This window comes from Syngnathus acus, chromosome 17 (assembly GCF_901709675.1).
Source record: "Syngnathus acus chromosome 17, fSynAcu1.2, whole genome shotgun sequence".
NCBI lineage: Eukaryota > Metazoa > Chordata > Actinopteri > Syngnathiformes > Syngnathidae > Syngnathus > Syngnathus acus.
Window position 1 is genome coordinate 2,957,350 of NC_051102.1, and position 22,799 is coordinate 2,980,148.

The window sequence follows — 22,799 nt, forward strand, 5'->3', positions numbered from 1 at the left end:
TGGAGTGAACTGAATGAGCAGACACTAATTAAAAAAACGAACACTTTTTCTTATTTATTGTGGCACAATATTGCATTACAGTTATCAAATTTTCAGTCAATATTTTATCCAGGTATCTTCTGTTACGCGTATACAGAAAATACGAATACATCCTGACAATAATGTAAATGTTCTTTTAAGTGTAGTTTGTCCAATTGAGTTTGCCGTAGCGTGACGTCATCAACTGTCGCAGCCCTCTCGAGCCGATATGACTACTCGAGTAAATCTGGTACCTACAAGGAACGTTTGTGCGTCGTGGACTTTTTCAGCATTAGCGGAACAACAACGGAAAACATTTGTTTAAACGGAAAGGTTATCGGTCTACTGTTAAGCCTTACACAATATCCTAATAGGTAGGCAATAGACACTTATTACACCACACACGTATGCACGGTAAGATATTATTTACACTTAAGGTTAGAGGAAGCTTCAAACTATGGTATGCTTGCACGAACCCACAGCTCGATCGATGAATTTTGCAGTTTATAACTATAACTGCATTTTCCACAATAATATTGCGTTAATGTACATAACACTTTCGATGTGGTTCTCAAATGAGCACTAGCTGTTGTTTTTTGGTCCACATATTTAATTTCGACACACCGACTTAAAATGGATCAACTTAAAGATTACAGCACTTGCAGCCCGTGTAGTTTTAATCAAGGTAAAATGCAACGAAGTATCCGCCGATTTTATTTTAATGTGCACGCTGTCGGCAGTACAAGTGAGCGAGAGCAGTTACTGTAATTGCCAACCACATTCACTTATCTCCTGTGTCCAAATTCACAGGCTGCGTCCTCGGAAGGCTGTTTTTTCGGCCGGTTTCAGGCCACATGACGTAATTTCCGGAGCGACTCGACGGCATGTCACGTGACACGAATGCAACAGACCTTTGTTTCCATGGCGACGGGCTTATTACTTTTTAAAATATTCATTTAGGAACTCAGAACGTGTAAACACAATTGCCAGTAGGTGTAATATAACCCACTGCATTTTATATGGGGCTGGGACCAGCCATCAGTTTTCCTTGGCTTTGTGACCTTATTCCCTGTAAGATATATCATAGTTTTTTTTTTAACTGCGCACTATTGTTTTTAACTGTTGAAACTTTAATAACTTGCACCGCTTCTTTCACATCTCAGTTTACCTCCCTATGTTGTTTGTAGGCCCTTCGGCAATGGCTCAAGACTTAATAGAAGAGGAAGGCATATTTTTTGATGAATTCCACAAACTACGAGCACTAGAACCAGATGTCAGCCAAAAAACATCAGACCTTAAGGAAGAGTGCAAAGAATTTGTTGAAAGTAAGACTTGTCTATTTTTCTTTATGCATAAAGGTTAATGAATTTATCTCATCCACTGACAACACACCTGATTACTATTCCATCCCTCACAGAAATAGGACAGTTTCAGGGAAAAGTTGGATCTCTAATAGAGCTCGTAGATCAATTGGCAAAAGAGGCGGAGATGGAAAAATTCAAGGTAAGGCAACTCTGCAAATGCCACCACTTTAGCTGAATGATTTCAGTAAAAAAAAAAAAATGTATTGCCATTTTTCAGATGAATATTTCCATTATATTACATTAAATCATGGATTCTCTAATTGTAGGCCATTGGAGCAAGAAACTTGCTGAAATTAGTGGCAAAGCAACGAGAGGCGCTGCAACAGCAGCTTCAAGGTCTCATTGTGGAGAAGAAGACGCAGCTTGAAAGGTAAAATAGAGATTTTGTGGCCTTTTGCTGAAAAGTCACAACATTCGACGTAGCGCATGATCAACGTCCTGAGGCGGTCTGACAAATTTTCAGTAGGATTTGTCAACGTGCTTTTTCGTAGGCCTCGGTCAAACTGATCGGGATTATTATTATTTTTTTCCACTCTAGGTGGCACTACAGAGCCATTTTGTTGTGATTGTTTATGACAATAAAATATACAAATTTACACCAGGGCTGATGAGTGTGCAAAATATGATTAGTTTACCTGCATGTTTAGGGTGTAAAAAATGCGATCCTTTACGGAGAAAACAAAATAAAACAATAGGGACCTTGCAGCAGGTAGCCATGATGATGATGTGGTTTGTGCATTTAGCATCAAAGCTAGAACAACATGTCAAATTGTTAATATTTAACATGTTTTTATATGTACGAGATGGTCAATCCTGTATGTATCCTTGTTTCAGATATCGTGTTGAATGTGATGCCTTGTCTAAAATGGAATCTGAGCAGAATGAATTTATCAACCAGTTTATTTTGCAGTAAGTATGTGCTTGTGTTGTGCAATTATAATGCACAAGTATTACTTGATTTGAATGACTTTTTTTAAAAGACCTTTGTCAGTAAAGTGTATCACAGACTATGATTTTTTCGGGTTTTATATTTGTATTGAACTGATCCCCCGTGAAGTACTCGGTTGTTGCAATGGTTCTTGAAGAAATGACTATGTGGGTTTATGTGGGATTAGTGTTAATTACTAACCAGCAGTGTTGAAAAACAATGGATATGAAGACAACGGAATCACAGCTAAACATTGACTGGTATATGTGGCTCCACACTTTCAAATTAAATGGAAGCGCAAGTGCATGTATTGTCATTGGAGTTTTAAGTTCATTTTTTTCCTCTTTACAGTTGACTAAAGAAGCCAACCAGAACTGCATTGAGTGATTCAAAACATTGGAAATGCCATTAAAGTGGAAGAGTGGTGGCATTAAGGTCCTACCAATTTCTTTTGAAGTATGCTTTAGTAAAATACAGAACTTAAGAACCTATGGATGTCAGCACATTTGGCTTTTTTCCCTGTTGTTTGTCTGTCTGTCTGTTAGTGTTGGCTCGTGAGTGAACGATTCGTTCAAAAGAACGAATCTTTTCAGTGAACGAGAGTGAACGAATAACTTCCTAAAGTGATTCGTTCTTTTTTCAGTTCATATGACTTCAACCAGTAGGTGTCGGTAATGGCCATTGAAGCTGGTGCCATCTCGCCGTATAACAAAACGAAGAAGAATATGACGTAACTTCCCGTTCACGAACGAGTCGTGAATTGCATTTCCCGTTCACCAACTGAACGGATCTGTGAGTGAACGAGTCAGTGAGTGATTTGCATTTCCAGTTCATCGCGAGAACGGATCAGTGAGGGAACGAATCCTGACTTTCTCGTTCGCGAACGAGTCAATGGGTGAACTGCCTTCCTTCCCGTGCATCAACGATCAGTCAGTGAACGTGTTGCGTCTCCCTCCTGGCGTGAATTATGTAAACCAGAATGTAGATTTACGATTTGCCAAGGAAAGAAAGAACCACTCACTGAAACACCACTTCTTTTATGCACCATTTCTCCAAGCTAACGGCTAACTTTATTGCATGAAGGGATGCGCCGTTATGCAAAAACGGGGAGATTATGCTTCTCTTTGGGTAATCTTTATTTTATAAGACATTAAGTCGTTTTTAAATAACGTGTATGCATATATACGCCTAAATATTGTTATCCAATATATCTACTGAAATTTCACATTAGATTGCTGGTTTGAAATTTACTTTTATTATTATTATTTTAATAAACATTAATACCTGTTAAAACTTGTCTGGTGTTAGATTGCTGGTTTGAAATTTACTTTTATTATTATTATTTTAATAAACATTAAAACCTGTTAAAACTTGTCTGGTGTTTTATTCCTTGTTTTTATTTTTTTGGGCATGAAAACAAAAATCTGACATTTGGTTAACTGCTTTACATGACAATATGTATATGTGTTTTACGATGTGTAATGTGTTGGTGTCCCCCAAAATAAAGAGCAAGTAGTCAAATACACATTCTTGACAAGTACAAAAATTGCCTAAAGTTATTAGGTACACTAGGTACAAAATGCTGGTGTACCTAATGGAGCGCCCGTGTGACGTCACAGATCGACCAGCCAATCAGGAGGTGGGGGTGAGGGCGGGTGTGGCACTTTTCACTTTCAGTTCAGCTTTGGCCATGATTTTTCCCTAATAAAGTGGCCTGTTATTAGGTACACCTGAAAATGGCGGCGTACCTAAAGGAGTGTCTGTGTGACGTCACAGATCAAACAGCCAATCAGAACGTGGGGGTGAGGGCGGGTGTGGCACTTTTCACTTTCAGTTAAGCTTTGGCCATGATTTTTCCCTAATGAACTGGCCTGTTAATAGGTACACCTGAAAATGGCGGTGTACCTAATGGAGTGTCCGAGTGATGTCACAGATCAATCAGCCAATCAGAAAGTGGGGGTGAGGGCAGGTGTGGCACTTTTCACTTAAACCAGGAGTGTTGACCTCCAGTCCTCGAGGGGCCGCGTTCCAATATGTTTTCCAAGTTACCCTCGTTAAGCACACCTGCGTGAAAAGATTTTGTTCATTTTCAAGTCTTCAGGAGCTAAAACTTTTCACGCAGGTGCACTTAACGAGGGAATCTTGGAAAACATGTTGGAATGCGGCCCCAAGGACTAGAGCTTGACACCTGTGACCTTTGACCATGATATTTCCCTAATAAAGTGGCCTGTTATTAGGTACACCTGAAAATGGCGGTGTACCTAATGGAGTGTCCGAGTGATGTCACAGATCAACCAGCCAATCAGAAAGTGGGGGTGAGGGCAGGTGTGGCACTTTTCACTTAAACCAGGAGTGTTGACCTCCAGTCCTCGAGGGGCCGCGTTCCAATATGTTTTCCAAGTTACCCTCGTTAAGCACACCTGCGTGAAAAGATTTTGTTCATTTTCAAGTCTTCAGGAGCTAAAACTTTTCACGCAGGTGCACTTAACGAGGGAATCTTGGAAAACATGTTGGAATGCGGCCCCAAGGACTCGAGCTTGACACCTGTGACCTTTGACCATGATATTTCCCTAATAAAGTGGCCTGTTATTAGGTACACATGAAAATGACGGTGTACCTAATGGAGTGTCTAAGTGACGTCACAGATCAACCAGCCAATCAGAAAGTGGGGGTGAGGGCGGGTGTGGCACTTTTCACTTAAACCAGGGGTGTCGACCTCCAGTCCTCGAGGGGCCGCGTTCCAATATGTTTTCCAAGTTACCCTCGTTAAGCACACCTGCGTGAAAAGATTTTGTTCATTTTCAAGTCTTCAGGAGCTAAAACTTTTCACGCAGGTGCACTTAACGAGGGAATCTTGGAAAACATGTTGGAATGCGGCCCCAAGGACTAGAGCTTGACACCTGTGACCTTTGACCATGATATTTCCCTAATAAAGTGGCCTGTTATTAGGTACACATGAAAATGACGGTGTACCTAATGGAGTGTCTAAGTGACGTCACAGATCAACCAGCCAATCAGAAAGTGGGGGTGAGGGCGGGTGTGGCACTTTTCACTTAAACCAGGGGTGTCGACCTCCAGTCCTCGAGGGGCCGCGTTCCAATATGTTTTCCAAGTTACCCTCGTTAAGCACACCTGCGTGAAAAGATTTTGTTCATTTTCAAGTCTTCAGGAGCTAAAACTTTTCACGCAGGTGCACTTAACGAGGGAATCTTGGAAAACATGTTGGAATGCGGCCCCAAGGACTAGAGCTTGACACCTGTGACCTTTGACCATGATATTTCCCTAATAAAGTGGCCTGTTATTAGGTACACTTGAAAATGACGGTGTACCTAATGGAGTGTCTAAGTGACGTCACAGATTAACCAGCCAATCAGAAAGTGGGGGTGAGGGCGGGTGTGGCACTTTTCACTTAAACCAGGGGTGTCGACCTCCAGTCCTCGAGGGGCCGCGTTCCAATATGTTTTCCAAGTTACCCTCGTTAAACACAGCTGAGTGAAAAGATCAGTTCATTTTTACATGCTGCAGGAGCCTAACGTTTGACACAGGTGCACTTAACGAGGGAATCTTGGAAAACATGTTGGAATGCGGCCCCCGAGGACTGGAGTTTATATATATGGAGTTTTATATATATATATATATATATATATATATATATATATACATATATATAATTTAATGAACACACAGAGGTCATGTTTTGTCAAGACAAACGTTTTTATTATTTTTTTAATGAACACAGAGAGGTCATGTTTTGTCAAGACAGTTTATTTTTTGAATGAACACAGAGAGGTCATGTTTTGTCAAGACACAAGTTTTGTCACCAACTAAACATCAGTGAATTAAGGTGTGATGCTATGAAATTTAATATCTTGTATGACTTCCATAACTTGGAAGACTTTTGGTTTGGCAATGATCCATAGAATCTATTGATGACGCAATCACGAATAGCAAAGAAAACAGTCTTCCATGCCTCCCAGTGTTCATCAAAAATGTTTTGTTGTCTTCCATGCTTCCTCTTTCATTCTATCGCAGACATACTCAATGATATTAATGTCTGGTGACTGAACTGGCCAGTCACAGAGCACATTGATCATCTTCGCCTTGAGAAACTTTGAGATGGATGTATGCGATGGAGCACTTTCCTGCTCAAAATTTGACCCCTTTCATGGTTTGGAATGTAAGTGGTAGCTAATACTTCTTGATAGTTTTCTTACACAACCCCATACCCACCAAAAGAAACAATTTTCTGGGGAGGCCCCCAACAATATTTCCAACAGTTGTGATGTAATTCAACCAAATTTTGAATTCAGAGCACACATTTCTAAATAAATGTGCCCTTGTGACAGAATAAGCATGTAACATACATTCAACTAATACACATACAATAGGTTTATCTATATATTTCATGTCACTGGATGTTTAGAAAACTAAGAAGCTCACAGTCTTGGAACTATATTCATAACATTTCTCCCCAAAACTTCTATACACCTTAATTTAGTTTGTCCATTTTCTACACATAACCACGGGTACTGTATTTTTCTGACTACAAGGCACACTTAAAATGCTTTAATATTCTCTAAAAATCACCAGTATACCTTTTAATCATATGGATGGATGTTGGATTGAAGTTGAACAAAGTTTGACTTATGCTATGCAGGTTTGTTTCCCATAATGTGCAGTAGTGGGCTTTATAAACAAACCAGTATGCCCTATGCATGGAAATCTCCCAAAATAGACCTGTTCATCGAAACCGCATTTTATAATCCAGTGCACCTTACGTTCCAAAAAATACAGTACATATTATTATTTGTAACGTGTGTGTTTATATAATATTCCATTTAAGTTCATCCATAATAAATGTGACAGTGACCAAAAAATGAGTAAAATCGTCCTCAAATATGGTGCGTCTAAAAACCAGGTTGAACCAAAGAAAGATGATAAATCTACAAGGTGCTTTTCGGGTGTCTTAGGAGGAGTAGCGTTGAAGTCAGTCTCAAGCTAAATGGTGGCGGAGCATCTAAGTGGAGAACAGACACCTCATGATAGTATAGTCTTCTTAGGTTCCAAAAACCAGGATTGTTCATGCCAAACTAGAGGATTCGAGGAGAGGAATGTTAAGGAGTTTAAGACATCTGGGGTTTGTCCATGACATGGATAGTAGGGTTCCACATACTAGTAAGGTGAGGTAAGAATCTTGAAGGTTATAAGTGAAGGTAAATTACACATTAAAGTATACAGTGATAGTCTTTCTTGCACTCTCAGTTCTGTTGACTCTGTTTTGAAATAGTGCCGAACCTGTACAATGCTCATACAATGAGAGATTTTTACAAGCATGAGAGTCTTGAACTCAAGTGAGTTCAACGCCCAACTTGCTGGGTAATTCCTTGGTTAGGAGGATGTATTTCCTCCTTTGAATAAATTCTGGACCCAGGCAAGGGGCGTGGCCTGATGTCAGGAGTCATCATCTGTATCTTCTATCAAAACCTTGGTATCACGGGTCTTGGATCTGGAGGGGGAGAAAAAAAAAAACTGAAATTGGTAGGCTATAAATTGTACAGTTAAGCTACAGACCTCTGAGTAAATATATTTGCATTGCCTGACATATAATTAACAAATGACACATTTAGGATGCACTTCACTTAGACATCATACATCAGTCATCATGTTTATAGTTTGAAATCTGCACGTTAACACAATTTGCCTATTTAGGATGAAAAGCAAGCAAGCAAGAAAAAAGAGAAGGGCTTTTTTTTTTTCCCCATTCATGCCAACCAGGCAACCCTGTCTGCGTCACTGTTTGGGACGAAATGACATACTGAGTAAATATGCCTCAAGACAACTTTGCAAGTTGATAATGTATTCTGCTGTCGTGTGGGTGTTGGAAGACCTACTGTGAAGAAAGTCTTGGTCTACGTAGACTCATACTATAGCTCCGTTTCCAACTCTTTTTGCCTTGTCGGTTCCTGACTCCATCCTCCTGATCCATCATCTGCTCCAGCAGCGTCTGGTCATCAGCATTGAGTGGAGCCACGCTAATGTCTCTGACAGCTCTGAACTCACCACAGTTATTCAGATGTTCATTCTCCAGTCTGAAGAAATTCCACACAAAACGTCTGGAATAGAGAAATCCAGTATTAATTCCATTTGGTGATCCTGGCCAATTGCTAAATGCAAATAAATAAATAAAACTACAGGTATGAAGGCACACTAAAAATGGTTTAGGAAACCTACCACAACATGGATGCTTGCTACATACCTAAAGACCTCCATCGGGGCCAGTACAGTTGCCACTATATCAGAGATGCCATGAACACTGGCGATTGTGCTGAGGGAAATGGTTAAAATCCACGAAAATCTCAAGAGTACATCCTCTACTATGGCACTGTAGTAATAGGCCTACAGAAAGACACACAGAACAAAAATACATGAGCAAAGTGCATCAACAAATTGCAGTCAGGTACTCAATGTCCAAAGAGAGAAGGAAGAATATACGTACCTTATGTGGGTAGACTATCTCCTCCCTCAAAAAGGTATTTTCTCCAGCATTGCGGTCAAACAGGCCCCAGTCCATCTTCAGATCCCAAATTAGTGTGTAACATGAGCTGACCACCAAACACGTTACATATAAGTAGAAGAAAATCTTGGCATCATCATATGATTGAGCTGAGGAAACATAACAAAAATAGTCAGTTAGATTGGCGGACAGCACACATGCATGTTTTTGTTAAATGCATAGAACCTCGCCCCGGTATCTGAGGAATTTCAAGAGTGCTGCATTCCACTTAAAGACTTTTTACAGTCAGTTAAAAATGTTTTGCCCCATTTTGCCTGAGGAAAATAAGATGTCTAATAATTATGCACACTGTGATATAGGGAATTGATATGCTGTGGGCCCACCATCCCTCATTACACAAATACACATCACTTAACATGAGCCTTTTGTTTGTTATGGGAAAAAGTATCTCATTGAAAAAGGTAAAAAGACAAGTGATACATTCTTTTTTTGACTATGTTTGGTTGAATGTAATTTACCTTACCATAATAGAATCGAGAAAAAAGGAATGTCCTACTGTTGATTGTCCGCATAAATCTGTGTGAAAGTGTTTCTTAAGTGTACCTTTATGTGTGCTGTAGAGAGCAGCAAAAGTTACAACAAAGAAGGAAGTGGAGTATTTCCCAGCATTAACCAGGTGAGGGAAGGCCCTTTTCGTGTCCCGGTAACGACGAAGACACTGGATGAATCTGAACCAAGCAGGAAGACAGTGAACCACTGCACGGACGCCATAGGAGTAGGTATTACACACATCGTTACCTGAACATGATGACATTTGAATCCTGTTACAATAACATTTGATTGCTTACAAACAATATGATTTGATTCATGTAAATGTTCATTATTTCATTGCAATTGAGAGAGCAGTCTCACCTTCACTGCTGATGAGTCCATCGTGTTTTTTCCAGTCAAGTTCAAAACTGTAAAAACAGACCATGTACTCCATATCTAACAAAACAACTCCCAAAGAGTTCAGCTGGTCAGCCAACCAGAAGTCAGCAAAGCCAACACGATGGAATGGTGCGGTCATTACTCGAAACTGTGGAAGAAAATATGGATGTTTTTTTTCCAAGTAACACTTGATATGCGTGTGATAGTTAATCATTTCAAACAAATGACCAAAACTAAATCTCAATCACATTTGAGTTAAACCTGGATATGTGTGTGTTCCTTTACATTCAGATTATATGCGGTAAGTGATGTTTACCAGAAGTTTGAGAAGCCAGAAGCGTGACTTGTAGTAGCAGGTCTTGATTGGGTTGATAAGGAAGACAATAAAAAAGCCATAAAGAGCCAAAGGATGGGCTTGCATTGGCAATGGAATGCTGTCACTAAATAGACATGACAGCAGGCTGACACACCACAGCACCCCCAAAAAACCTGCAATCTGAAGACAAGACCAAGTCAGCCAAGGTTATTGGGGAATTTGTCATACACGTGTGCTTGTTCAAACCTCAAACAGATGTTGATGCGATAGGTTATTTCTAGGATTGAGTTCAAATATAAGCACATGGTTGACTCCTGCTTGCCTCCATCCATAGGTGTTAATACCTAGAACGAAATTAAGAAAAACAAAAATACCTGTGAGAAGACTCAAGGGTATATTTATTGATGGCTGTCGCCTGAGTGACAAGCCCAAGGATGCTGATTTGATTGTGTGACATGTCGCATTCGTGTGTTTACCTAAGAGGAAGAGGAATTCTATTAAAAGGAAGCCGCCTCTGTAGATTCTAATCATTGGCCAAACGTCAGCGATGGGAAACATGACAGCTCCTGAAAAAAGATTTAAAGTTAGAGACAAAAACGAAAAGTCAAACCAGTTTCTACAGCTTCATTGAACATGCAATGTGTCAAGATTTTCCCCAAAAATGAATGTCGAAATGCTGGCCATGTTAATCTGACTACAATCGATAGGATAATTGATTGTAAAAAGATTGCTTTGCGAGAGCCCGAGTATCTTCTTTAGACACTGAACTATAACAACTACGTAGTAGTTTCAAATTGGGTGTGTAATACCTGTGATAATGACAGTAACCATTAGGACGAGGAAAACTCCACAATAAAGTCCAACTCTAAATGTGGTCCAAGCGGGAGCTGGCTGTAAGAAGACAGAAATAACATGAAGAACACACAAAACCGATAAAAAAAAAAAGAATGAATTCTCGACATTAGTCTTCATGTATGTCTGAGCCCACTTGTTTTTGTAAATATTTTTTTTTATTGAAGCTTTGTGTGTCACATAGTGTGTGAGTGTGTGTGTCTCTGTCTGTGTGTGTCTCACCTGCGCAGCTCCCAAGGGAGGTACCCTCAATCTCTTCATGGCCCTCTGCCTGTCACCACCTTCCAACTCTATTGTGACCAATGCCTGAAAAGACAGCAACAAGGTACTATAAAGTGCGCCACAGGCTTAATCAGACATTTTAAGTATCTCTGTGATGTCAAATCACAAACGGACACGTGATCTGGTGACAATTGCCACGAGTCCACTGGAATATCTTCGCAATCATTCTTTTTTTTTCGTTTCAAATTCCTTGCAATTATATGAAATCTGTTTACCTCAGTCTCAGATATGAGCTGCGTGATTTTCTTGCAAGTGTAGAATGGAGCCACCTCAACGTGGGACACTCTCCAATTAGCCCCCCGAGATGTATCCAAAATCTTATCATGCTTCTTCAGGATCTTTCTGAAGCCTGTGAAATTCAGGTTCTGCAGACAGGCATAGAGGGAGAGAACTCATGGTTAATGGACTTTCAGGTCATGTCATCACAGAAACATTTAAATAGGCCATGAGGGAAAATAACAGTGTTGTTTGAAAACAAATAAAACTCCACAATGCCTGCCTATACAAATATGAAATCAGCTGACTTTTTTATGTTCCTATTTATCCATCCATCCATCTTCCCCTGACCTCAACGCTATTGAGAACCTTTGGAGTATCATCAAAGGAAAGGTCTATGATAACGGGAGGGAGCTCACATTTAAGCAATAGCTCTTGAAGCCTATTCTGTCCTCATGCAACGCAATTGAAAGAGATACCGCCCAAAAACTGACCAATTCAATGGAACAAGGGGTCCTATGTTCAAATGTAACTTCCCCTATAATTAAGTTTTGATTTGAATAGTGTTTGATTTCAAGTTGGACATAGGTAATTGGTAATGGTTGGTACGAGGGGTGCTCGACTTCCTGCAATAATTTTCCAACAAACCATTGAAAATTAGAATATAAAAAAAAAATAAAATAAACCAAATATTTTAGTGAGCCATTTGTGTTTGTACACCTGGTAGTTCTGCAACAGGATCAAACTGAGGTAGAACTCTGAGAAGGCCAGCTGAAGGTCTTTTATATTTCTGTGTTTGCATCTCTCTTGCTGTGATAGGGTAAACACGGTTTTCCTCCTTCGCAGATCCCGCCCATTGGTTGCAGTCTCTCTCTGGGCATCCAATGATGATTGTAATTCATTTTGTAGGGTGGCGAATCTCCGCTGAGCCTCAGCCAGCTTTTCTAGAAGACAGAGGAAAATAAAAGAGAGGGATAACATTTTATGGAACGAACAATAACATACAACTCTCTCTCTCTCTCGCACGCTCTCTCTCACTCTCTCTACATTTAATTTTCTTACCTGAATAAAACGTGTTAATCTTGGCCAGCTCTTTTTCACATGACTGGAAGAACTTCTCCTCAAACTTGGCATAATACCTTTTAACGGTGTCCTCATCCGTAACTACAGAAAGAGAAATTCAATATTTGTCAAAGGTCATTTGCGGTGAGCCACTGCATACTTGTTGTGATTATACAACACAGAGAGACAAAAAGAGGGAGTGAGACAGACACAGGGAGACATATTACAGAAAGAAAATACCTTCAATGGACGGGGCCTGATCCTGAGCAGCATATAACATCTCTTTGAAAGCCTGAAGATACAGAAACAAAACATGATAATACAGTATGGGTTATGCGGTTCGCTGTAACATTACTCACATGATCTTTCACACATTTTATGAGTACAGTGATCCCTCATTTTTCACGAGAGATGTGTTCCAGGACCGCCCTGTCTTGCTCTCGCCCTGCTGGTCGGCTGACACACACTCAGAGGCATGCCCCGAGCTATCAGCGTGCATTTAAACGTCGTTCTCCCGTCACTTATAAACCCACGAAGTAGCGCATTCGCGAAAGGTGAAGCGCGAAATGGCGAGGGATCACTGTATGGACCTGAAGACATTGACCAACTTATTTTTTATCATAATGGGAGCGCCACCCACTGGCTACAGGATATAAATGATTTTTTATTATTATTCTCGTAGCAGGTTAACCAGATCAATTTCATATTTACTCGCAAATAACAATTTTGAGGGGAACATTTAAGATGATTGTCCAAAATTGTTAGACCCATTAAAATAACAGATAAATGTTCAAAAAACAATGGGGCTGATCAAAGGTATTACGACCAGAAATCCATCGCTTCACCACAGTGGTGTAGCGTGTGAAAAGGTAAACAGTTTGGTTACTGCTGTAGATTGCAGCAGTTAGTATCACACAACACAGCCAAATAACATGGACAACAACATGCAGAGTCAGCATGTTTTGACGAACTGAATCCACAACAAAGAGTAATTACACTGGTGTGTGCTGACAATAAAAATAAATAGAAAATAACAATTCAGATGTACTGTATTGTTTCTGTACAACAATAAAACGACAGAAAATTTGCATCACAACATTTACATGATTATTTACAACACAAATGTATACGGTACACCACGAACTTGAAGTTAGCATATATTTGAGACATACCTCATACTGAATGTATTGTTTCCTCCATTCTGGGGTGATGTGAGCTGAAAGATGCTCTGTGAATTTCATTTTGTATGTTGATCCCCGACAGGTCGCTGGAAGATAATCGACTGACTGAATAAAAACCCACTAGGATAAACGAATCATGGCTAACGAACCTCGTCTATTCTTGACACTAATCCCCAATTATGATTTCATTGTAGCATAGCTATCGAGTCCAAATTTTGCCATTGTTCGTAAAGAGTGACAGTGGTGCGTAGTTTTAACAAATGATGTTAATATTCAATCTAGCGCCAAAATGTCGCACAAGACAGAGTTTAATGGTCGCATTATCTGCAACGGCCTCTTTCGTGGCAACCGCTTCTTCGTTTTCTTCTTCTTTTTTTATTTAATTTTTTTAATGGTGGTTGGCTACCAGCTTTTTTGGAGCATTACCGCCACCATCTGGACTGGAGTGTGGTTCAAAAGTCCCCTTACCCTCTCAATTGAATTTCGGTTGGAAAGGATTTTGTAAACAATTTTATTCATTTTTTTTTATTGATGTTTTACATGGCCCAACTTCATTCGAAGCGGGGTTCGTCGTAATTTGCAAAAGCTATAGATTTTTTAAATTATATTTTCACAGACAAAATACAAAATAGGTCTTTTCCTGTAAATAAGGCAATGTAAACATGAATTGTAAAATACCCATTTATCTATCCAACAACAAATACTGTATGCACATCTTGCAAAATTTATATACACTATGATATTTAATATTTGATGATATGGTAATCATAGTAAAAGCTATTGCAAGTGTATCTATAGATATGTATGCACAAAGGTTATTCAGGCAACACTTAAAATGATCATAAAGCTGAATGATTTGAAGTCAAACTCAGTTGTATTGTTTCAAAATTAAGCATCATTTTAGCCATGCCATACACAATGTCTCACGTATGTATGCTTTTTAACACTTGCTCATTGTCTTACAGCTTGAGTACAAAAACATAAAAAATAAATACATTTCAAAGCTCTTTGTCATCTACACAAATTGTCTTGTATACATAGAAAGTTTTACATTTCTAGTTCACAACTGCACCACAAAATTAAGCTGTTGTTCGTAATCAAATTCTACAGTTCTATATCTAAACGTATGAAGTTTCACAGAAAGGTTGCCGTCAAAAGCGCAATCAGAAAATACATGACCGCATAGCCACATCACATTTTTGATAATTAAAAAATTAAAAAACAAATGATTTAAAGTGGGAATATGTTTTTTTTATAATACACCCTACAGGCTTAATATGTTTGCTGATACACTTATAAGCAACAGAAAATTACAGTATTTCACCCACGCCATTTAGAGTCACAAGTCAAAAATTAATGGGCAAAAAATTTCATTAGTATGAGATAACAGCAACATAACCGGCAGCAACTACAAGATATTAATATTTGTAAAGTATTTTAAAAGTTTTAAGAAATATGTTTTTGCAGTGTTGAGGCCACGTCAAAGAAGTGCAAAATGTTCCTCCAATGATGGCACTTATTTTGTAGATCTAGACATAAAAGTAATGACTCCAAAAAAAGACTCAGGAGTAATTTTACCACACACTGCTAAAAGTAGCATCCGACATCAAAAGGCGAGTAAAAGAGTTGAACGAGCTTATTGTTATATTTATGGTATCACTCACGGTTTGGGAAAAAGCATTTGGGAAGGAGACTGCTTGTTTTTGTGAATCGATGGCATCGTATAACTGCGGCGCCCTGTCAAAGACGTGAGCAGCAGCCAGCACAGTACCTTGTATACAATTTTATTATACAATTTTATTGACAGCGTGATAAATTATTAGTTTGCAGTGTGCAGTGTATTTTGGTTTATTAAAAATTCTACAAAGTATATCAATCATTTTGTTGAAGCTATATAAATATACACTTTATTATATAGTTTAATAGTATTCTTCAAAACATTTTACTATTCTACATGTCTTGTATTTCACATTATATAGCTTTATTATTACAAACTTCCTCTGGACTGCATTTTTACAGGGTATTCCTACATTCTGGATACAGTATGTCTCTCTGTACATACGTGTGTGTGTGCGCGTGCGTATGTGTGTGTGCGTATGTGTGTGTGCGTGCGTGTGTGTGCAGGGCTTTGTTAAAAATAATTCCGAATCCATAACTATTATCGTATAGCTGTGTTTGTTTCTGTTTTTTTGAGTTGAAAATTGCAAACACAGCAGAATGTAAATTCATAAAATAAAAACTGGTTGTTAGGGAGTAAATTCAATTGACAGTTGATGGAATTCTATTTTACAGTTCCACAGTCTCTTGAGATTGTTACAATATAAAAGAATATGACTTGATAAAACAGGATATACATATGTAGTATGTTGTATTTAGAATGTTTGTTAAAAAAATTACTACTACTTTATTCGAATCTTTTACCCACTTATTCTACATCGGTCTACACAATTTGTACAATAATGAAGCAATAGTTTGGAGGATGAGATTATTGTCTTCTGTTTCTTCTGATTCATCAGTGACCCACGAGGAAGAGTCGTAGAGGTGAATCAAATCAGTTGGTGAGAATATAATAATACAGAAATAGTAATAGCAGTGAAATTTTAAATGTTCAGCAGTTTAAGCAGTCCAAATTTTGTGTTTGCTTTTTCCATATGTCCAGTCGACCGAGACATGATGTTGAAAGTAAAATGCTCATATCACAAGGGAAGTAAAAGGATTTTTAAAACGCTAATTTATAAATAGATAAATGATAGGTAAAATGGCTGAAGGGTACAGCCCAGTCAGGTTGTCAAATGGCCAAAATATACACCGATGTACTTCACATTAAGCTTCCTTAAAGGCCAACCCTAGATTTGGAGGTGGGGAGTGAATCATAAGGGGACGGGGTAAAGTAGGTGGCGGGCGTGGGCCTGGATGGCCAAACATTCCTTCCAGATGCCTGTTAGTATGAATGGGGTTATCTTGAAAACCTTCCAAATTTCCTTGAAAAAGATTGCCGCATTCGTTTTGGAAGAGGTTGCTTTTATCACAGATGATGTGATCCGTCATAAGGCTTGAATCTTGGCTAAAGTGAATATGCGTGCCACTTTTTCTCCTCAAGGTGGACTCCCGGCTGGAAGATGCAGCTGATTGGCTGTCTGAGCTGCACTCACTACTTGCAACGGTCCCGTCCACAGGGGTGACTCTGATGGTGGTGATAGATTGAGGGTGATGATGGAAAGGAGGAGCAAATACGGCACTGGGAGTGTGAAGATTGCTTATGTTGGTATCCTGAAAAGCAGAATGTGACTGATATACTATGTGTGGGTGATTGGTGTGTACACCTTCTTGAACAACTTTGCTTTCCAATCTGGTCCCTGTTACACTCTGTCGCCCATCCAATGACCCAGCATCCTGCATGGAATCATAGTTTTCTGTATTTCTGTGCAAATCACTGATGTTAAAAGCTGGCTGTTGTAGTGATTGACACATTTCTGATGGATTCCAACGCCAAGAGCCACTTCCATCATTGGTCAGAGGTTTCATCACAGGCTCATTTGACTTTGGATGGGCTTCAACACGGACTATACTGCCGGTTCGTTCTAAACCTTGGCCTTAAAAAGAAAGAACAAATATCAGAGACTTTAAATCAAATTTGCCTCTTTGGTCTGTACCTTCAATTGCACCAGTAGTGGAGGCTGGTGGTGATGGGTCCTGGTCCATCAGGGTTCTATACCGAATGGATCCAGTGCAGCTGACAGTGCTACCACCGTCCTCTGATCGAGAGTTGCGCAAACCTTGCTGTTTTGAAAAAGAGATTACCTAGAATGATAGATTACAATGAAAAGGTACTTTATTGTGGGAAAGTCAATATCCAGAATGACAGAAGCAACACACAATTAGATCGATTTAATCAGGAATAAAAATAAAGATCAGTCACCTGCATGAGTCGAGGCTGACCACCTGCACTGAGGGGTCTGCAGGGGATAGTGGGCTTCTCTGCAACTCTCATCCATTTCTGTTTAGCAGATCCAACCACATCAAAAGTGCTGTCTTCCGATTCACTCTCCTGATCCTTGCTGGTAGAATTTTCCTCTTCAGGAATGTGAACTAGTTGAGAAGATCCAGGACGTGATTGAACAACCATTCTTGATCCACCAGCAAAGCCACTTCCTCCATTCTGGGTCAGGGGATTTTTATTGGCTATGGAAACACAGCTTGCAGCTATTTTTATATATGAGGCTGGGATGTGGGCTCCAGCTTCTTGGCCAGTCGCTGAAGAAAAGTGGGCTCCACTCTGGACCTCTGTATCCAAACCTGCGCCAGATGATTCAGTGGGGTAGTGTCGCTGCACATCCTTTTGAGGAGATAAGGAAGTTGGTTTGATGCCATCCATAACCTGCAGAGACAGCTTCCTCTTGTCATTTTTATTCTTCCACTGGCTGAGGAGTTGCTTGGATCGAGCGGAATCCATTGAGGTATGGACGGAGGCTTGACGCCTAGGAATGCGACATCCCTCCAATGATGAGCCACCATGAGACCTGGAGGAATAAACACAACAGCTTTATATATGTACAGTATACAACCAAGATTTGGTGATTACCTTGGCAGAGTGCTGCTGTTGAAGGTTTTGTCACAATTAGTCATTGGACTAGGCGGAACGAGCATCTCCAAATTACCACTGGCAAGCTTCACATTGGATTGAGAAGGCTCCCGGTAGGAAGAGCTTCGTTTGAGAATTTGTTCACTTTGCTTAGGGGACAAGGTGTGGTAAGGGGTCCTGATGTTGACTGGCTCTGGTTGGCTGGCTGTCAACATGTGGTGGCCCGCTAAATCACAAAGTAAAAAGACAAAATTACAGTAGATTAACTTGCTGTCTTGAGGATTGGGGTGATCTGTGTCATATCTTGATATGTGTGATTTCAACTAAATGTTTTTATACCTTGGTGGTTGTTGGTGGCATCTGATTGGCAGACGCTATGGAAAGAAGAAGGGAGATGCTTCCTTAATGTGAAGAGAAGCGGTTGCTTTTTCAATTTATCTTCACTGGGCCGGAAAGTTCCCGCAGCAAAAATTCCCTGAATACAAAGTAACAAAGTCAATCTGATGACACATTAGACTCACAACAAATATTAGGCTCGGACAGAGGTGGGCAAAGTTTTGAAAAATTGTGTTAGTTGCCCATCCGCGGTCTAATATTTCCACATTCAAATCAATAAAACAAAACTGCATTACCAGGTAGGTAGCAACAGCTAGCCCAAGGATCCATCCACAGTAGACATCAGCAGGGTGGTTTCGGAACTGTATGACCCTTGTCAATCCGGCTAGGATGGCCAACATGATGAAAGAAAACACCAAGAGAGGCTTCAGCAGCTTTGTGGAATCTGTCAGCACTGCATTCAAATACATCTGAAACACATTTCAAAACCTTTTACGCAATCCAATCATGCATCATATTGTGATATCTATTTTAATCATACAAAAAGTCATTTTTTAAGGAAGCGTAGAGCTGTCAATGTGGAGGAAAGATTTTTTTGACTGGCAAATACTTTTGAGCATTCTCGCAAGTATGTTTCATCGTACTCACAAATATATTTGAACACACTCGAAAACATGTTCAAATGTACTCAAATATTCATTCAAACATACTTGAAGCTAAATGCTAATAACATTTCCATTATGCCACGGGGTATTGACTAGCATGCACGAATAAAAAAGCTATTTTGTTTTAAGCATCATCATCGTCATAATCGGCTTCGATGGACAACAGCAAGCAAGCGTCTGTGTGTGTGTGCAAGTTTGTGCGTGGGAGTGTGCGTGCATGCGTGGACTTACGGAGACATAGACAGCTGCAAAGCCAGCCAAAGAGGCATGTTGGGAGGGGAAAGACTTCCTTTAAAATAAGCAGAATTAATTATGTGGCTTTATCGTGCAAAAAGATAATAATTACACCAACTAAGTAATCAATCTCCTATGAGTTGAAAAAGGTTGACAGCTAAATTATTGTGTGTACAAATTTGTCAAAACAGAACAGCAATGCATTAATTGACACACATATCCTGGTGCACACTTAGCATCCAAAAGCATGTATAAATACTGTTCATTTAGGACAGAAAACAATATTTACCTCCCAGCAATGATTAGAATGTCTTGTCCCGAGCAAATATCATCCAGGATAAAAGCTTCATCACAAGTTGATATATTAATGTGAGTTAAATTGGGTTTGCACACATCCAGCCAGTAAGGTGTGTGCTGTCCAGTGGAGAGCTGAAAAATGTGAGTTATCACAGCTGTCACACATAGGCCGAAGATATGGACACCTGTGAAAAAGTAGTAGAATTGTATTTAATTGAAAATTATATCGGATGGATGGATGGATGGATGGATGGATGGATGGATAGATGGATGGATGGATGGATGGATGGATGGATGGATGGATGGATGGATGGATGGATGGATGGATGGATGGATGGATGGATGGATGGATGGATGGATGGATGGATGGATTATCCTCCCCTTCACACTGCACATCTACTGAATTGAACCAAACCGCTTCAAATTTGAAATATAGTCATCCCCACTTATCATTCGTCTGTATTCTATCGTTCATTGTAGTAATTGTAAAAAAAAGGCATAGAGTATACTGCTGTAGGCGTTTCCTCACCAATGAAGCGAACAATTCTGCGAATGTAGGAGTTGAAATTACACCCTGCGGCACTGATGTTTGCCTCCGTCTGCATGGTGGAGGACTTCCTCGATAGATAGCAGAATAGAATAGCCTCTCCTATAAGGATCTAAACAAAAAGAAGAACAGGTAAAATACTCATGCATATGCATTCATTGGACAAGCCCATTTGTTATATTGCATCCAGGATATATTGACTACTTATGACTGCTAATGTCCTATGACCCTGTAATGACCCTGTTCAAGGATTGTGCGGTCAGCTATGTTGTATGGCTTAGAGACGGTGGCGCTAACAAAAAGACAGGAGGCAGAGCTGGACATGGCAGAGAAGATGTTGCGATTCTCTTTGGTGACAAAATGCTGGTAACTGCAGATTCTACTCACCGTAGCAGTGGGAATGGCAAATGCCAAGCTGTAGAGTAAAGGCAGAGGACAAACTTCTTTTTGGGGTATGATGTAGGGTAGAGAAAGACTTTTGTCATTACAGCTGTACCCAGAATGCACTGGCTGGAAAATATCTGTAACCTCCAGGAAATAGAGACTGATGACCGATAAGGCTAGAATAGGTAGCTGCAATAAAGACAAACACACAAAACAGAAATAACAAATGCATTTAAGTATTTGAAATGTAAGACTTTGGAGCGATTGCTGATCCACCACATCAGGCCTCAGGTACGACATGCCCTTGACCCTCTACAGTTTGCATATCAGGAGAAGGTAGGAGTGGAGGATGCTATTGCCTACACGCTGCATCTCTCTCTCTCTCCTGGACAAGGGCCAAGGTGCTGTGAGGATTACTTTCCTGGATTTCCAGGCTGTTGTCCATCCATCATGGACAACTCCATCTATCTAGCTAGCTAGTTGTCTGTCTATCTGTCTAATTTACAGTGTACAAAGCATATAATAATTTGTTACCTCACAACATTCAAATAATGTTCAAGAATAAAGAAGTCAAATATAATCTTAGAGGGACCAAAGATTTTGACGAATGATATGCCTGTAACACTCTAAAAGAAAAATATATCTCTTGTCGTGGGATAGATTAATGGAACAGGCTGAAACAAGACGTTAAAGATAATACTTCCGTATATAAATTAAAAAAAACGCTTACTGCTTAAATATACTAAGACAGGGTATCAGGAAATATCCTGACTGGAACAGGTAGGAATTAAGTCTCTGTTTAATGACAATGATGTTTTATTGTAAAAACGTTTAAATATTTGCTGAATGTCGATTATTTTCAGACACCATATGCACTCTATGTATCATAAAGCGGTAATCATGGACAATCAAACAATCCTTAACAATGGCAGCTACTTTATTTTGGTCTCATGAATGCTTGTTAATAATTGGTTCAACTGAAATGTTTGCAATCATTTATTGTAAATGCTAAATTAGAAAGGGGGTGGGTGAATATGCCTCAGCCAACTCCTTTTGAGCATGAATCTTGTTTAAAGATTTTTCAATTGTGCATTTTGTGTATTACATTTGTTGCGCAATAAAAAAATGATATATAGTATACACGTACACACACACACACACATATATACATGTATATGTATATATATATATATGTGTGTGTGTGTGTAAATATATATATATACATGTTACATATACACAATAGCTAGACAGACGGATAAACAGACAGACAGATAGATAGATAGATAGATAGATAGATAGATAGATAGATAGATAGATAGATAGATAGATAGATAGATAGATAGATAGATAGATAGATAGATAGATAGATAGATAGATAGATAGACTAACCTCAACAAAATAAAAACATGGCAGCAACGTTACGCTTTCCTTTGTCTCCCCTCCAAATTTCAGTCGTTTCAGGGTAGTCATTACGAGCCGCTGCTGTTCTCTCCCGTTGCCAAGAGACAAGGCGCCGTACTTAATAGCGTGTTATTTAAGGCAAAATGCAATCGTTTTCCAGCAAAATAATGTCTCTCGCCTGTCGAGATGATAACCTGATGCGGATGGTTGTCCTGCGTTTCGGCTTTGATTGACGTAAAATGCGTGTATTCGGTGCTCTGCTAAGGTTCGTATGTCCAAATTCAAATATTATTGTCGAGGTTCCTTAAATCCACTGCTCAAATATGGAATTCTACTCCCCCGGCTCTGTTGCGCTGGTGGATCATAGTGACCAACTTGCGGCTCGCGAGCCACTTGCGCACGCACATGCACACACAGGCTGGCGCACAGGAAAAAAGTACGCGGGCATGGACACACGCGCGCGCACACAACCACACACGCGCACACACAATTTACTCCCGTGAAGAGTACTAGATGCCCTCATCACAAAATTCTTACTTTCTTCCAAGTTACCCCACTTTAATGGTCAAGGCAAGCAAAACAAAAAAATAAATCTCAGACAAGACAAAGCAAGAAAACAGAGAAAGCACTTTTTGAGTGGTGACCAGCAATATATAAAAATAAATAATATATATAAACTATATGAATATA

General features: G+C 39.6%; 3 protein-coding genes across 6 annotated transcripts; 1 reads left to right on the plus strand and 2 right to left on the minus strand.

Annotated features, from left to right (window-relative positions):
* Window positions 1-217: 217 nt before the first annotated feature.
* LOC119137505 (intraflagellar transport protein 20 homolog) lies at window positions 218-2,807 on the plus strand. 4 transcript variants are annotated; one of them, XM_037276850.1, is made up of 6 exons: window positions 218-392; window positions 1,206-1,343; window positions 1,436-1,521; window positions 1,649-1,752; window positions 2,217-2,291; window positions 2,662-2,807. In XM_037276850.1, the coding sequence occupies exons 2-6, from the start codon at window positions 1,217-1,219 to the stop codon at window positions 2,663-2,665; spliced, it is 396 nt and encodes a 131-aa protein (XP_037132745.1). In that variant the 5' UTR covers window positions 218-392; window positions 1,206-1,216; the 3' UTR covers window positions 2,666-2,807. The 4 variants fall into 4 exon arrangements, with proteins under 4 accessions (XP_037132745.1, XP_037132743.1, XP_037132744.1 ...); XM_037276848.1 differs by having other exon boundaries at window positions 230-392; window positions 1,182-1,343; XM_037276849.1 differs by having other exon boundaries at window positions 231-432.
* Window positions 2,808-6,000: 3,193 nt separating this feature from the next.
* On the minus strand, window positions 6,001-14,040 carry LOC119137502 (xenotropic and polytropic retrovirus receptor 1 homolog). Its single transcript, XM_037276843.1, has 16 exons — window positions 13,655-14,040; window positions 12,723-12,774; window positions 12,483-12,584; window positions 12,141-12,364; window positions 11,420-11,569; window positions 11,145-11,228; window positions 10,880-10,961; window positions 10,547-10,636; window positions 10,317-10,414; window positions 10,071-10,250; window positions 9,737-9,902; window positions 9,428-9,622; window positions 8,807-8,973; window positions 8,567-8,706; window positions 8,202-8,423; window positions 6,001-7,816 (listed from the first exon to the last, which is right to left on the minus strand). The coding sequence occupies exons 1-16, from the start codon at window positions 13,721-13,723 to the stop codon at window positions 7,762-7,764; spliced, it is 2,076 nt and encodes a 691-aa protein (XP_037132738.1). The 5' UTR covers window positions 13,724-14,040; the 3' UTR covers window positions 6,001-7,761.
* Window positions 14,041-15,845: 1,805 nt separating this feature from the next.
* LOC119137501 (2-lysophosphatidate phosphatase PLPPR4-like) lies at window positions 15,846-22,667 on the minus strand. The gene is made up of 11 exons (XM_037276842.1): window positions 22,098-22,667; window positions 20,712-20,897; window positions 20,307-20,436; window positions 19,770-19,962; window positions 19,478-19,535; window positions 18,878-19,051; window positions 18,585-18,720; window positions 18,246-18,471; window positions 17,583-18,183; window positions 17,317-17,464; window positions 15,846-17,256 (listed from the first exon to the last, which is right to left on the minus strand). The coding sequence occupies exons 1-11, from the start codon at window positions 22,176-22,178 to the stop codon at window positions 16,487-16,489; spliced, it is 2,703 nt and encodes a 900-aa protein (XP_037132737.1). The 5' UTR covers window positions 22,179-22,667; the 3' UTR covers window positions 15,846-16,486.
* Between the last annotated feature and the right edge of the window lie 132 nt (window positions 22,668-22,799).

Bases quoted from the DNA above. Each gene is read 5' to 3' on its own strand.
- LOC119137505 (XM_037276847.1), top strand. From the start codon at position 1,038: ATGGGGCTGGGACCAGCCATCAGTTTTCCTTGGCTTTGTGACCTTATT. The intron at 1,090-1,205 runs GTAAGATATATC...TGTTGTTTGTAG, and splicing joins GCTTTGTGACCTTATTCCCT to GCCCTTCGGCAATGGCTCAA. The intron at 1,753-2,216 runs GTAAAATAGAGA...TCCTTGTTTCAG, and splicing joins AAGAAGACGCAGCTTGAAAG to ATATCGTGTTGAATGTGATG.
- LOC119137501 (XM_037276842.1), bottom strand. From the start codon at position 22,178: ATGACTACCCTGAAACGACTGAAATTTGGAGGGGAGACAAAGGAAAGC. The intron at 19,536-19,769 runs GTAAATATTGTT...CTTATTTTAAAG, and splicing joins ATTCTAATCATTGCTGGGAG to GAAGTCTTTCCCCTCCCAAC. The intron at 18,472-18,584 runs GTATAAAAACAT...TTTGTGATTTAG, and splicing joins TGCCACCAACAACCACCAAG to CGGGCCACCACATGTTGACA.
- LOC119137502 (XM_037276843.1), bottom strand. From the start codon at position 13,723: ATGAAATTCACAGAGCATCTTTCAGCTCACATCACCCCAGAATGGAGG. The intron at 11,229-11,419 runs GTAAACAGATTT...CTGTCTTTTCAG, and splicing joins AGCTCATATCTGAGACTGAG to GCATTGGTCACAATAGAGTT. The intron at 9,623-9,736 runs GTGAGACTGCTC...CATCATGTTCAG, and splicing joins TGGACTCATCAGCAGTGAAG to GTAACGATGTGTGTAATACC.